This window comes from Diabrotica virgifera, chromosome 5 (assembly GCF_917563875.1).
Source record: "Diabrotica virgifera virgifera chromosome 5, PGI_DIABVI_V3a".
Lineage (NCBI taxonomy): Eukaryota > Metazoa > Arthropoda > Insecta > Coleoptera > Chrysomelidae > Diabrotica > Diabrotica virgifera.
The window spans coordinates 23,994,342-24,010,258 of NC_065447.1; the positions used below are offsets into that span (position 1 = coordinate 23,994,342).

The 15,917-nt window shown below is 33.3% G+C and overlaps 2 protein-coding genes across 2 annotated transcripts in view; both read right to left on the minus strand.

Annotated features, from left to right (window-relative positions):
* The window catches only part of LOC114327860 (probable G-protein coupled receptor No18), a 400,100-nt gene that overhangs the window by 372,572 nt on the left and 11,611 nt on the right, over positions 1-15,917 (minus strand). The window lies entirely within an intron of this gene.
* On the minus strand, positions 11,663-15,080 carry LOC126884959 (uncharacterized). The gene is made up of 2 exons (XM_050651336.1): positions 14,848-15,080; positions 11,663-14,162 (listed from the first exon to the last, which is right to left on the minus strand). Exon 2 carries the CDS (start codon positions 14,141-14,143, stop codon positions 11,750-11,752), a length of 2,394 nt encoding a protein of 797 aa, XP_050507293.1. The 5' UTR covers positions 14,144-14,162; positions 14,848-15,080; the 3' UTR covers positions 11,663-11,749.

Genomic DNA, 15,917 nt, shown 5'->3' on the forward strand with positions numbered 1-15,917 from the left:
CGGTCGTCAGTTGTAAAATAAATTGTTTGTGAGAACGTCTCTTTTTTCTTTACTACAATAATATGATAAACTTATTTAATTGCATAATTAAAAAATTCATTGCTACTGTTAAAATATGGATAGTTAGAAATAAATTCCAAAAGTGAGACGATTAAATTTTGTTTGGCCACATGACCAATATATTTTCTTTAATATTCTTACTCCATCTTAACCGTTTTCCTATTAAAACCTACACTTTCTTTTACAACCCCCACATGTCTAATTTTGGCCTTCAACAAGATTACTTCCCTCCTTATGGAATAAAGGGAGTATTCCTCAAACTTAGGTTTAAATGTAAACACTCGTAATTTACATTGCCTCAGAGACCATTTACCTACTTCCAGCCCCCGAAAAGTTTATGTGAAGTGGTGCATATACTTCTTAGTACTAATTATAGGCTGTTGAAAACAGCCTCTTTTGGATCATTTTATCTCAGTAAAACACTTAAATTAATTGTTTTTAAGTTTATTGTTATTATAAATCTATTAGAAAAATATACACACACCCAAACTTATATGGAATCATCTGATATTTCTTATTATTTCGTGCGAATTTAAAAAAATAAACACACGAAGTCAAACAATATTTATTTTAAAGCAATTTATTAACAAATACATAACAATTAAATAAAACAATAAAGTATTTAACAAACAAATTGAAAGTTGTTGTTTTAAAATCAACAGCATACAAAATTTCAATGTAAAACTAATAATGTTTAAATTGTTTTTATTCATATTTTTTTGTATTTTATGGTAGTCACTGTTATCACCTCTAGTCCTTATGCAAGCTTCAGTTTGCGTGGGTACGCTACTAATCAAATTATCAACACTTTGATGTGGTAGGTTGTTCCATCTTTTAAGAGCAGCTTGTACTAGCCGTGCGGTATTTTGTGGATTATCCCGGCGAGCTCTAATTTGTCTTTTAAGTATATCCCACAAATACTCTATAGGATTAAGCTCGGGTGAGCAAACAGGCCACTCCAAACAAGGGATACCTTCTGCTTCAATTATGTCTGTAGTCACTCTAATGGTATGTAGAGGTCCATTATCATGCAATAAAATTAAACTTTCTCCTGTTGCACCTCTCCAGAGCCTGACTACAGGTTATCAACATACCTGTGAGCAGTTAAAGTTGATTGGATGAAAATTAAAGGAGTTTTTTTACGCATCACAATTTCTCTCCTGGACATTACACTTTCCCTTGTATATTTGTAAACAGATCTGACAGTTTTCGTTCTTGCTTGTCTTCCTCGACCTCTAAGTACACGATTTCGTGGGTCATCTGATTTTACACAAATCCTGACTTTTTTTGAAAATAGCACATTTTGTCAATTCCCAATGTTCCAGTTTTGGTAGTGAAGACACCAATTTAGGCGATCAATCTGGAGCTGACTGTAAACTCGGGAACCCATAACTGTCTCCTGCTGTCTACTTCTTAGTACGAACTCTTCTTCTTATCGTTTTAACTGAAACAGTTACACCTGTAGCTTCCAAAAGCTGCCTTTTTAGCTGCAGCTGAGAAATGGTTGGGTGTCTTCCAGCTGATTGGACAATTAAACGAGCTTGGAGAGCCGTTATTACTTTTGGCGACTTTCCCTTGCTTTATTTTTGAGCTTTCCTAGTTCCTGTTACCTAGCATAGGTTTTGGACAGAACGCCCTGTATTACGCCTAGCTCTACAGCTATGTCCCTCTGAGAACATTACTTTCTCCACAAGACCAATAATCTTTCCTCGTTGTAAGTTCCATAATCCCACATTAGGCGTATTTTCGTTTTTGGACGCAAAAGTTAGTTTATTTATTTTCGTTCAATTTGCAACTCAAGCAAATAACCTATACCGTACCGAACTGTACTATCCGATTGTCTTATATATTTGTTTATTTTCAATAAAATCCTTTATTCTTTGCAACAATAACAAAGTTTTTTCAAAAGAAATAAATATTGCTTTGAAATACGTGGTGATTCCATATAAGTTTGGGTGTGTGTATTATATTTAAAAAGCAGAGTAGGTATTCAGTAAACGACAATTCACCTTTTTATTCGTTCCAGTCTATACAGTGCTAGTCAAAAGTCCGTACCCCCCCTCGTATCTTTTGAACGGTTATACCTATAATAGTGAAATTTGGAGGGAGGAAATAAACGGACGTAAGCTTCTTAACTAGTCATGACAGGTGACGTAACAGTGACAGATGACGTTACAGAGCAACTGTGACCGATAATTTTAAATGGGACCTTATGGCAAGTGATACCTCGTTTGAAAGGTATTCAAAATACCTATTCAGTCATACTAATTTTTTTGGGTTTTAGTTGATTTTAATTTTGGTAAAAAAATTAAATAAATATAATATTATAGATTAGCATTTAATTAATAAAAATTCAAATGTCCGCCTATGGTTTTTTTGTCAAAAAAGTTGACGTTTTTCAATTCTCTAGTAGTTTTTACGTCAACGTCAACCTTTTTGACTAGTCATCATATGCGGAATTTTGAATTTTTATTAATTAAATGCGACACGACAATTTTATATTTATTTCATTTATTCATCAAAATTAGCTTGAACTCAAACAAAATTAGTATGATTGAATAGGTATTTTCAATACCTTTCAAACGAGGTATCACTTGCCATAAGGTCCCATTTAAAATTATCTGTCACAGAGGCGCTGTAAAGTCATCTGTCATAATTACGTCACCTGTCATGACTAGTTAAGAAGTTTTCGTCCGTTTATTTCCTCCCTCCAAATTTCACTATTATAGATATAACCGTTCAAAAGATACGAGGGGGGGTACGGACTTTTGACTAGCACTATATATTTGTTTCATAGATATCGAATCTAATAATAATTCTTCTTCCACTGCGTGCACTACTTCCTTAATTCTTTTCAATTTTGCTAATTCAGTTGTTAGACAAGGCGAAAACGGCGGGTTCGTTGGAAAAATATTCCCATGAATTTTTCTTGCATAATCACATTCGTGAGACACCCCAGAATAAGGTACAAGAAGTCGCCCACGCGAAAAGTGGTCCAATTTTTTTAACAATTTTTTTGAAGTTATACTTCTTTACGCGCGATATGAGGGTGAATTTTTATATGTTAAAACCTACGATCCGTGCGCAAGCGCGTTATAACTTTGTTCTGATTGGATGTTCAAATGGCACGTCAAAAAATATCCAATATGGCAGCTGTAGCGCAGCTGTGGTTTGGACGGTTGACGGTTTGGTTATGTATGGTTATTGCGTTTTAAAATTTGTGGGAAGAGAAACAACAAAGGTTAGCTAATAGTTACACTGCATTTTTAAATAGTTTTCATATTATATTTTTGAAGTTATACTTCAAAATGTTTTAATTTATGTATGTATCAGTCCAAAAAAGGTGTGGAAAGAATATATTAGTGTTTTTAAATATATTTTTCTACAAACGTGTTAAAAATGCAATTTTTAGGACCCCATAGGAGCGTTAAAAATGCTACTTTAAGGCAATAGTGCTTTAAAATTTTTAAGGCACTGCAGTTAAAAGTGAATTGTCAAATTGTGAAACGTCAAAATATGTATATTTCATTTATTAACATTAATATTAAAATACAACTTGCGCAATTTGAACAAGGTGGTTTAAAAGGTTTTTTATTATAATTTTGTGTCTTTGGATTTGTCTTCTTTGGGCGTAAAATAATAAAACATCTATTTTTATATTTCACTTGTCACCATGATGTATAATTATGTATATCTGAAAGGTAAGTAGCATGCGGCTTGATGGCCTTGTTGGTAGAGCATTGGACCAGAGATCAAAAAATCGCGAGATTGCGGGTTCAAATCGTGGAAGATTCATACTTTTTTTAATATTTGGCATTGTTAAGTCTTGGTTCATTATTGTAGCTGTTAAGTAGGTATATTTATTTCGTTGAAATTATATTATAATAGAAGTATAACTTCTTACGTGCGTACAAAGTACACACACATTCTTTTTTTTATCAATATAGCAAAAATCAATATTTTCGGCTTGGACAATTTTTAACGTTTTTTGGACCATTCTGGATAAAAAAGGTCTTTTATAATTTTTCTCTAAAGTTGACCGTTTTCGAGGTAACAGCATTTTAAAATCGAAAAAAAAAACGAAAAATGGCGATTTTCAAGGCTTATTAACTCGGTTAAAAGTTATTACTATGAAAGTCAGAAAGTGACTAACTCAAATTTTAAATCCCCTCCTACAAGATCTTGAAGAAATTTTTGTCATTATTGTATTACTAAATTGTTATTTTTAAGTAAAAATAATGAGCGCCAGGCACGTTTTAGGCGGCCGTCCATGATAAGTGCGAAAGAGATGCCATTCAGGCAGTCCAATGGCGCATCTCACTCGCACTCACATTTGCAGCCGCGTTAATACGATCTTACCGCTCATTATTAATAAATAAAAATAACAGCTTAGTAATAAATTAATGACACAAATTTCTTCAGGATCATGTAGATAAGAGTAGCTTTGAATTTGATTTAATCACTTTGTGACTTTTATAATGATAATTTTTAACAGAGTTATTAAGTCTTAAAAATGGCCATTTTCGCGTTTTTCAAATTTTAAATTGCTTATAACTCAAACACGATCAACTTTAGAGAAAATTACAAGAGACCTTTTTTATCCGCAATGGTCCGATAAACCTAAAAAAAATTTACCGGGCCGAAAATATTGATTTATCTACTTTATGTCATATTATGTGTAAGTTTTTAGTTTGTGAAAACTGTCATTATAGATAGCAGTGCGTGAAGGGTTTAAAGTGTGCGTGAAGTAACAATGTATTTTAAATGGGACTTACTTTTTCGCACTGTTTTTAACACACTTTCATATAATCAAATATCCTTAACTTTCGCGTTGTCATGGTGGACATAATGAGCAATAAATTACGACAAAAGTTTTGACAGTTTTGTGGTTTGAAAGAAGTTAGAATTTTTAAATGTCAAAGTTCTAAAAATTCTAGAATAGAAATATATTCCAGTGACGAAGAGTTACAATTTTTTTATTTGTTTATGGTAGAGTAGATAAAATATTGTATGAAACTGTGCGTGAAGTACTTTTTGCGGACTTACGCGATGTATGTACTCTAAATATCGCGTGCGTTCGCAAAAAGCATACTTCACGAACTGTTTCATAAATAACTATTTTGCAATTTGATTAAAAAACATTGTTAAAAAAAATTGGACCACTTTTCGCATGGGCGACTTCTTGTACCTGATTCTGGGGTGTCTCACGAATGTGATTATGCAAAAAAATTTCATGGGAATATTTTTTCCAAGGAACTCACCGTTTTCGCCTTGTCTATGTGAGAAGTTAAGTAAAAAATACCGGGCAACTTTTTGTGCTTGACCTCGTAAAGTCCAACGGTATTATAATCTTTAAAGTATACATATTCCGTGGTAATAATTTTTTCTCTTATTTTTAGTATGCAGTATGTATAAGGTCCTTGTAAACTCCTAAATGAAGTATAGAACTTTCGTTAAAAGGCGCCATCCAGTCCTATTTTGACTTCCAATACTTTCTTCACATCTCTCACCTTTTACTTGGGGATTTCTCTCCAGTAGCAATATTTCCAGTACATGAGCTATTTTTACATGCGTGATCAATCCCACATAATTTTTTTGTCTTTGTCGGATTTTCTATCTCCTTCTGTTCATTTAAGTGTAACAGATATTCGTTTCTGATGGCGTTAGACTAAAATTACAATCAATTCTTCGTAGACATTTGTTTGTCTATCTACCTATCTATCTATCTTTGTCTTTGTGGTATAGAGGCCAGACCTCCAAACGGAGCTAAGCATGCTGAATGATTGCTAAGCTCTTCGTATTCTCAATCATTATCATATTCCGTACCTTCGCTGTCTCTTATGATACTTCCACTTCCAAAGTATGTAAAATTGTCCATATCTTCAATCGGTGTGTGTGCAGTAAATATCTGTTACATTGATTTTTGGTTTTATTAATATATTGATTTTCAAACTGGAAATAGGAATAGGCGTTGTTTAGTTTCATTAAGTCTTATTATGAGCATAGTGCTCATGCAGGAACGTTGTGATAAACAAGGAGATACATACTGGTGTTTCATAGATTATGAGATGGCTTTTGATAAAGTCAAGCACAAAAAACAAATAGGATGTTTACATAAAAGAACACCGATTCCAATGGTATAAACATAATACGTGAACTCTATTGGAACCAAAATCCAACCTCTATTATATTTATAAAAAGAGTAAGATATAGGTATTTTTACTTGCAGATACTTCGGTTATACCTAGTTTTTTGTTGAGTGATCATGAAAGTTAAAATGCATGTCAACCTGCTCAATATTGAAATTTATTTTTCAATAAAAAAACATTTACAGTTTTCCTCAACAGTAGTTTCTAGGTTACATTAATTTAATCCCAAACGTCGGTTGTCACAATAACGTTAAATCCCGCCCCAGAACATTTGCAATAACTGTCTTGATGCCTGTGTTAAAATAGACCGTTATCCGTTATTTACGTCTTGACACGGTATTACGTTTACCTTTGCGATATCTCTCTAATATCCTGTAAATATTTTTGATTGAAAAATGAATTTGGATATTGAGCAGGTTGACATGCATTTTAACTTTCATGATTTAACCAATAATAAATATAAAAATCATCTGTATAAAAATAATATAAAATATCTGAATAACTAATATCCTAAGCACAAAAAGTAGTCTATTGTAGACAAAATAAGAATCACGTGTTTCTCAATACAGGAAACAAGATTATTCAGAGTTTAGTTTATAAAATTTATATTCTATAAATTATTTTTGTTTCATTCCAAATGTCAAATTAGCGTTAACGTTATTTCGACCTAAATAGCGGGACACGTTATCCAGTATTAGCGTAACATTCAATCTACGCTTGCGTACATGTCAAAATAGCGTATTCCACTATTAGCGTGCGATAAAAATGCCTTTGCGATATCTCTCTAATCTTGTTTCTAAAGCATTAAGTAGATCAGTTTTGTAAAGTCTTTAAACTTTTATTCTAAATATCATAAAATTCCCAACCAAATACGTTCCATCCCACAATTGGCCCAAAAGTTGGAAGCTCTAGTAACTTTTATAGATTACATAGTATCCAAGAATTTGCCAGCATCAACAAACTCAAGTATAATATTCTGAGATAAACCAAATAAATTAGAGGTATTTGTAAGGAATGAAAGTTGGACTAGTTATATTTTGAGCAGAAAACTTACCTGTGCAAAATTATATTGTGTCGTTATTCCATAATTCGGGAAAGTTTAGAGTCTAGAGAATGTTTGCGAATATCTGAGTATAATAGCACAATATTTACTTCATACTTTAGTAACTATATGTATGTGTAAAGTTTATCTTACGGGACTTAGTTAAATCAATTATAAGGGAATCAGTATGTGAAGTGGAACATTATTATGAATTAATTATACTAATAATTTTATAGTTGAACTTACCCCAGATGAACTAACTGACCCAATTAAAGCGGAAATGGGATTAGACAGGGGATTCCTTGAGTCCTTTATTATTCAACCTGATCATGGACGAAATAATAAAAAAGTAAGAACTAAAAAAGGATACCAAATGGGAGAAAAACAGCTTAAAATAATCTGCTATGCGGACGATGCAATACTAATCTCTCAAAGTGAAGATGATTTACAACGTATGCTGCACCAATTCAACATAATCGCCAGAAAATTTAACATGTTAATTTTCTCAAAAAAGACAAAATGCATGGTTATAACAGCAGATCAAATAAGACGTAAATTGGAGCTGGAAGGTCAGATAATAGAACAAGTGATGGAGTTTAAATACCTAGGCATCACACTATCTAGCTACGGAAGGCTCGAAACAGAAGTGGAAGATCAAGTGAATAGAGCAAACAGAGCCGCAGATTGCCTGAATGACACAATATGGAGAAGTAAAAATATCGGAAAAAAAATGAAAGGCAGAATTTACAAAACAGTCATCCGACCAATAATGACATACGCAGCAGAAACACAACCCGACAAAGACAGGACAAAAAGATGGCTCGAAAGAGCGGAGATGAAAACCCTTCGAAAAATCGATGGTAAGACCCTACGGGACAGAGCTAGAAGTACAGATATACGATGGAGATGCAAGGTGGATAACATTAATAATTGGATAAGAAACAGAAGAATAGAATGGAATGACCACATAAGCCGAATGACAAGAAATAGGGTAGTCAGGATAGCGAGAGACGGTTCCCCAATAGGAAGACGATCAGTGGGAGACCACGAAAATTATAGAACGACAACTTACTAGAGGCACATTGAAAAAACAGACAGAGTAATGTCTATACAAAAAGAAGAAGAAGAAGAAGAAGAAGAAGAAGAAGAAGAAGAAGAAGAAGAAGAAGAAGAAGAGTAATTATAGTTCAAGCAAAACTTTTTTTTTCTTTAAATGCCGGCTCTAAGATACGGCTATTGTTTAAATATCTTGCTTCATCCAACCCACCCGAATCCTACTAAGTTTTTTTTGTTTAACCATTATTCATTACCATTTGTTTTATTTAAGAGGATCCGTCTTATTACTTAGTAAAATCGACTTCATTGTCTTTACAACGAAACACTCATTGAATTCAGACATCTGCGGGCCCTCAAGTCAGTGCCGATGTTATAAGGATATTATTTATTTAGCAGTAGGTTAAAATAAAGGTAACAATGTCGTAAAGTGGTAGGTTTAACTGCAGTGATATTCAAAGTATAGACAAGGATAGTATCGAATAAGCTAAGATCAAAATAAAAGAAGAACAAGCCAAAAGTAAAGATGATTCAGATTGGATTACAGAACAGGGCCTCCATTATGTGATTATCGGAAACAACAGGCACCTGTATTCCTTTATTTATTTCAAACTGCCTTAGCATTGTTCAAAAAAGACTAAAAGACTATTTAAAAAATTCTGTCGGTCTTAGTCTCCACTGTTCTTAAATAAAATAACATTGTTCCGATTGTGACCGTATTGTGTGTAGTACACAGTCGTATTTTTCGCTTCGGTTCTGTAATCGTGCTTCAGATAGGTTTGTGTTTGCGTGTTTTTATGTCTACGCATGAGTTTTTTACCAAGAAATTAATACTCTCTATACTCTATACCAGGGGTTCCCAACCGGTGGTACGCGTACCACTGGTGGTACGCGGGAAGATTTCAGGTGGTACGCGTCACGTGTGTAAATTAAGCGATTACGCTGGACCTCTGTCTGCGAAAGTGCCAGTGCAGTTGTTGTGCCTCCATATTAATATATGAAGCAGTTTTTTGTGAACCTTGGGAATTCAAAGGATAGAGTTAAAAAACTTAAGCCGCAGGCCAATTGGAAATACCACGAAAGCTACTTACAGTGTGGTTTTATAGTGAAGTGACGCACAGAAAATAGTGACAATCCTATTCCTCAATGGGTTACTTGTTTCGAAACGCTTTCGAACCAAAGCATGAAGGCTTGCTGGCTTGAAGGCTATGCTGATACGTCACCAACACACAAAGCACTCTGATGTGATTGGTAGGCTGATCGAATATTAAAAAAAAAAAATCTTTTTTTGTATGTAGAATTGCAAAGGATGAAAAGCCTCACACAAATGCAGTCAAAGAAATTTAAAAAATACCATTGTCAAACAACGCAGTGAAAAGGCGAAATGCTAATATGTCTTCCAATATTGACGAACAACTTTGTTGAAAACTTCAAGAATGCACATATTTTGCACTTCAAGTAGACGAAAGCACCGCTATAAAAAACAGCACAGCTACTCGCATTTTTATGATATGATTTTTATAAAGAAGTTATAGAAGAGTTTTTGTTCTGCAAACCACTTGAATCATATACCACAGAGGAACTCATATGTCAGGTAAATTGACAGGGCTAGCAGCAAAAATAAAGAAAATTGGTCCTGAATGCCGAAATACACATTGCGTGTCATACACTGAGACGAATTAGAATTAGAAATAATTTAGTAGATATTTCTAAAAAAAAAATAGGATCAGGAGGCTTTCTTCCTCTTCGTGTTCCCATCCCCGGTGTTTGGTGGTACGCCAAAGTCTTCAAAATATTTCGGGTGGTACGCAGTTGCTAGAAGGTTGGGAACCCCTGCTCTATACAATTACACGTAATTTAGATGTGTACTGTGCATATACAGCGTGTCTACTTGAGTTGGAAACATATGGGAAACTTTTTTATTATTAATTTTACGAAAAAAAGTTATTCTTTATAAAAAGTTCTGCATGCCCCAAAACCTAAGATTCAAGTATCAGATATCAAATTTTCTCAATATTATACGAGGTATGTCAAAAAATATGAATTTCGGCTAAGGGTAAAGTACCTTTATTTCTCTCAATATCGAAAATTCTTATGATAAAAAGTTGTTTGGAATTAAAAACTAAGATGAAATATGCAATTACATGCTTCTTATTGAAAAAAAAATATTTTTCTCAAATTTATGGATACCCAACATCGTTTTTAATTATTACAAATATCATAACTCGTTTATTATTCATTTTACGAAAAAAAGTTATTCTTCATAAAAAACTTTGCATGGTCTAAAATCTAAGACACAACCATGATATGTCAACTTTTATTAATTTTATACGAGGTGTGTCAAAAAATATGAAATTCGCTCAATATTATAGCACCTTTATATTTCAATTTTCAAAGTATTTCAATTAGAAGGATGTAATTGCATATTGACACATAGTTTTTAATTCTAAACAACTTTTTTAATAACCGTTTTCAATATTGTGAAAAATAAAGGTACTTTACTCTTGAGTGAAATTCATATTTTTTGACATAACTCGTACAAAATTAATAAAATGTCATATCTGTTGGTTGAATCTTCGGTCTTAGGACATACAGTGATTTTTATAAAGAATGCCTTTTTTTCGTAAAAGTAATAATAAAAGAGTTATCGTATGTGTAATGAATAAAAACGAAGTTAGTATCAATAAATTTGAGAAAAATTTGGAAAATATTTTTTTCCAATTAGAAGCATGTAATTACATATTTGAGCTTGGTTTTTATTTCCAAACAAATTTTCATAATAAGAATTTTCGATATTGAGAGAAATAAAGGTACTTTACCCTTAGCCGAAATTCATATTTTTTGACATACCTCGTATAATATTGAGAAAATTTGATATCTGATAATTGAATCTTAGGTTTTGGGGCATGCAGAACTTTTTATAAAGAATAACTTTTTTTCGTAAAATTAATAATAAAAAAGTTTCCCATATGTTTCCAACTCAAGTAGACACGCTGTATAACGTAAGAGCACCGAATTCCGACCGGTTATAAGTGGTATATATAAAATTGTTTGAAAGATCAATTCCGAATCATTGAAATTTAAAGTAATTCTGTCTATAAGCTATTATGCATTATTAATTCTTACTAGAGCCAAATTTATAATAATAACAGTAGTCATTTCAACAAAATTGCTTATTTAAGAAACCAAATGCAAAAATTTCGCAAATAGCCGTTTTCCGTCCACATTAATGATTTTTTCCCAATTCCGTCCACAAGAGTACCGTTATCCGTCCTATTTATTTAGTTATGACAAAAAAAACCCATTATGAATAATTTTTAAATAAATTTGCAAAAAAATGGCCAAAAAACAAAACAAATAATTTAAAAATAAGTTTTATTTAAGTACAAAGTTTTGAAACGAACTTAATGACTGCAAATGAATTAAATAATAAAAAAAAAAGACTTCATTTTTTTAGGTTTTCAATTTCTGGAACTTCATAGGCGCCGCGTTTATTTATGAGTGAAGGTCTCGCAATCTTACAAACTACATCATCAAAGTCATAATTTAAAATGTCATCTCTATCTGGCCATTTCCAGTACTTTCCATTCATAGTCATACTTTTAACTCTCAAAGTATCATTGCTTCGTTCCAGAACTACACCAGGGAAATATTCACTGTCGTACTGAACCAACACAAAATCGTCCTTTGAATATATTTCTATATTCTTTTTATTTATGTTTTCCGTATTATTATTACCAGTATCTATGCCTGGTGTGTGTTTTGGAGGACACTTTTTCTTTTTTGCTTGTTGAATCTCTGTTTTTGCTTTCCTCTTTCGGATTCGTTCACATTTCTCATTTTCTTTTTCCTCTTTTTCTTTTTTGAGTCTTCGTTGATGTTCCATAAATTCATCACTTATAGCTACTGTAGGATAAATCTTTGGTTTTTTCCTTTCCTTGGTGTCTTCTGTGCTATTATTTTTTTTCTTTGCAGAACTTTCCGGCCAAAATAGTGCTTTTTTGAAAGGTGTTGGATATTTACTATTATTCTCTGATGTTGTTGTAATTTGCTTAAGTGGGGTTTTTTCTTGATTTTGTACTTGTCTTTTTTGATCAGAATAAACTATACCTATTGAATCATCTTTTAATGGGCTATTACAAGGAGTTGTGTTTACTATTTTGTTCTTAGGTGGTGTTTTTTCTTGGGGTGAACTTACTGCTAAATAATAGTCTATATTCTCACAATCATTGTTCTTGGATGCTGATGGACCAGGTTTTGGCGAACTAGAATTGCTATTCTGTGAAGGAATTAAGACCAATGCTCCATCTGCTTTGACTGTAGCTTCAATTGTATCATTATTGCAAAACCAAAAGTTTTCATCGAAGTGTATGTCAACAATGGTCTCGTTAGCAGCATTAATTGGCAAATTGTTTTCCAAAGTTTTATCATGATCGACATTTTGTGGATGAAGACTCTTCCAGAAATCATACAATGCTACATATTTTTCTTCTAGTTGGGCCGCTGATTCAGCAATCCTAAAACGGTTAACAACCTCTGGCTTTAAACGTATCTCTACCTCTCGAAGTAGTTTAGAATCATAAACATTAACAGTTGTAGTGGATGTTGATTCAGTTATTTTATCATCAGAATCTTTTTGTTCTATTGGTTTTATTAATTTTGAATAATCAATGCGATTTTCGTTAAACGGAAAGAGTCCACATGATTCAAATGCACTTTTTATTATCGATGTACAGACTGTAGCCTTCAAAGTTTTGTCTAAGAGTTTTGCAAACTCAGCCCGTTGAAGTTTTCTTCCGTTATTCTCCATACGCCAAGATCGAACATCTTTTCGCCAGTTATTTTTAATGGGATAAAAAACACCAACATCTAACGGCTGTAATCGGTGAGTTGCGTTGGGGTAAAATGCTGTTAAAATAATACCTTTTTCTTTGCAGAATTCAGTAATAGGCAGATTGATGTGGGAAGAGTGTCCATCCAGAAACAATATCACTGGGAGTGGAACACTGTTCTTTTCCAACCAGGGAAAAAATACATTTGTAACGTATTCATAAAATGTCTCACTTGTCATCCAACCAGATTCAGAGTGCCCAACTCCCCACTGGTTTGGCATGTTCGTTATTATTGCAGCTGACACATACCGTTTGTAGGGATACAAAACTAATGGCGGAGGTACAGAACCATCAGCTCCAACAGTTAGCAAAACTGTAAGACATTCTTTTTCGTCATTAGCTATGCGACTGTATACCTTTTTTGCACCTTTTCTAACCAACACTTGTTTTTCTTGAGGGGATAAATAGAAACCACTTTCATCACAATTGAATATTCTCTTGGGGTTTTCAAGAATGTGTAAAAAATTCATTTTTGTCATATAATCCCGAACTTGGGTAAACCAATTTCTTATATTTTGTTCCGTAACTGCGGCTCTACAAGAAGATAGTGATTGTGGAACACGTTTTGAAATTTCTGGATGACGAGCGAGAAAACCATTGTACCATTTTTTACCAGGTATGTAATTTTTAAATGGGGTTTTTCGTTTCAAATTTTGAATTAGTTTTGAAACAGAATCAACAAGTTGAGATCTTGTTACCGGGAATCCCACGTTACCCATTTCGATTATCCATTTTATAATCAAGTCTTCTTCGGAACTGGACAAAACTGTTGGCCCTCCAATATTGCCCGGAGTTTTGTACTTTTCTTTCATAGTATCTAACAAAGTACTTTTAGGCACATTGTATATTTTGGAGGCTTGTCGAATACTTAAACGTTTCAAATTAATATCTTCTATAGCTTTTTGGATATTCTCTCGGGGATACTTCATCCGCTTTTTGTATACCATAGTTGCAGATAATAAAAAACTGAAAAAAAAATATTTTATTAGTTTTTATTTTATGGGGTCGGTAACAGGAGTTTGAGGTAGCTCTGTCCGTCCACCATGGACGGATATAGGACAGAAGGTTCCTGTGTCCGTCCAATTCCTTTAAATGAGTTTTACTAATTAGATAGTCATTTTTATCATACTTGATAATACAAACTGAGAGGAAGAACTACCATAAACATTTTTTACAAATAAAAACTAAACCAAACTTACACATTAAATCTAGAATAGGTAATAAATGCATCATTCTTGGGTTAAATTTTAAATTGAATTTTCGAATTCACTTAATAGTTGACACTAATTTTCTTAAAATGAGTTGTACCTATAATAGGTCGTATTTAGGTTTTTAAACGGAGCAAAATATATATTATGGTTAAAATATGTCGGATTATATTATTTAACTAAGACTTATATTTACAAAGCGTTTGAAACTGAAGGAGTTAATCCCTAATACCGTCCGCTAGGACGGTATCAAGAACCCCTTGATATTCTGCATTACCCTATTCCGTCCACTTTAATTTCGGTAATAAAATCTATTGTTCGAAAAAAATTACAAAAATATATGTATATTTACAATAAATAAATATGAAAGATTCTAATAAATAAGTAAAAACATAACTGTTAAACGTAGTATCTATAAAATATGGAAAATAAGTATTCCTTACCTTTATGTTTTTTTGGAATCAGTATAGCTTAAAACAAGACATGCACTTGCAATGAACTGAATCGCACTGACAACAGTAAACGTAAAATGTCTGCGTGCTAAAAGTAGAATGAGTGGGGATATAACCTATCAAAAATTCTACTCGGCCGTCTGATTGCGACGAAACTCTGAGGTATAGAGCGCAATTTCTTTGTCGGACGGAATTGGGAGACCGGACGGTATACGGTGCTTTTACGTTATTTCATGTTATTTCAACAATAACGGAGTTTATCTGTAAATATACCGTATTTTATTAATTTTTACCATATTCTCCGGCTAACCCGGATTTTTGATATCTCGGATCGGCCGCGGTCCCGCTTAATCCGAGTTATCGAGGTTCCACTGTACTAAATTTCATAGACTGTGAGCAGTTTTCTGTACAGTGGAATAACGAAGAATAGATATGTATTTTTTTTATACATAGCCTTTTTTTCTATTCGAAATGTCGAATAAACGCCTCTCCCATTTCTCGCCATTCATCTCTGTTGTGTGTGAGGCGTTTCCACATTGGTCCTGCGACTCTTCTGATGTCATCGCTCCAGCGCATTTGAGGTCTTCCTCTTGGTCTCTTCGCTTCGTACGGTCGCCAGTTTCCAACTTCCTTGCTCCATCTACCATTTTCGAGACGTTCGTTGTGTCCAGCCCATTTCCATTTTAATTTAGCCGCTTGTTCCACGGCATCCCTTACTTTTGTTTTGTTTCGGGTTGCTTCGTTTGTTTGCCGATCTATGAGTGAGATACCAAGCATCTGTCGTTCCATGGCCCTTTGAGTTTTTCTAATCTTGTCCATGTTCATTTTTGTGAATGTCCAGGTTTGAGCTCCGTAAGTGAGAACGGGAAGGATACAAGAATCGAACACTTTGGTTCGAAGGTATTGTGGTATCTTTTTGTCTTTTAGTATATATGAGAGTTTTCCGAATGCAGCCCATCCCATTCTTACTCGTCTGCTTATTTCGGTAGTTTGGTTTTCTTTGTTTACCTTGATATTCTGACCTAGATATATATATTCTTTTACATGTTCCACTTTTGTTC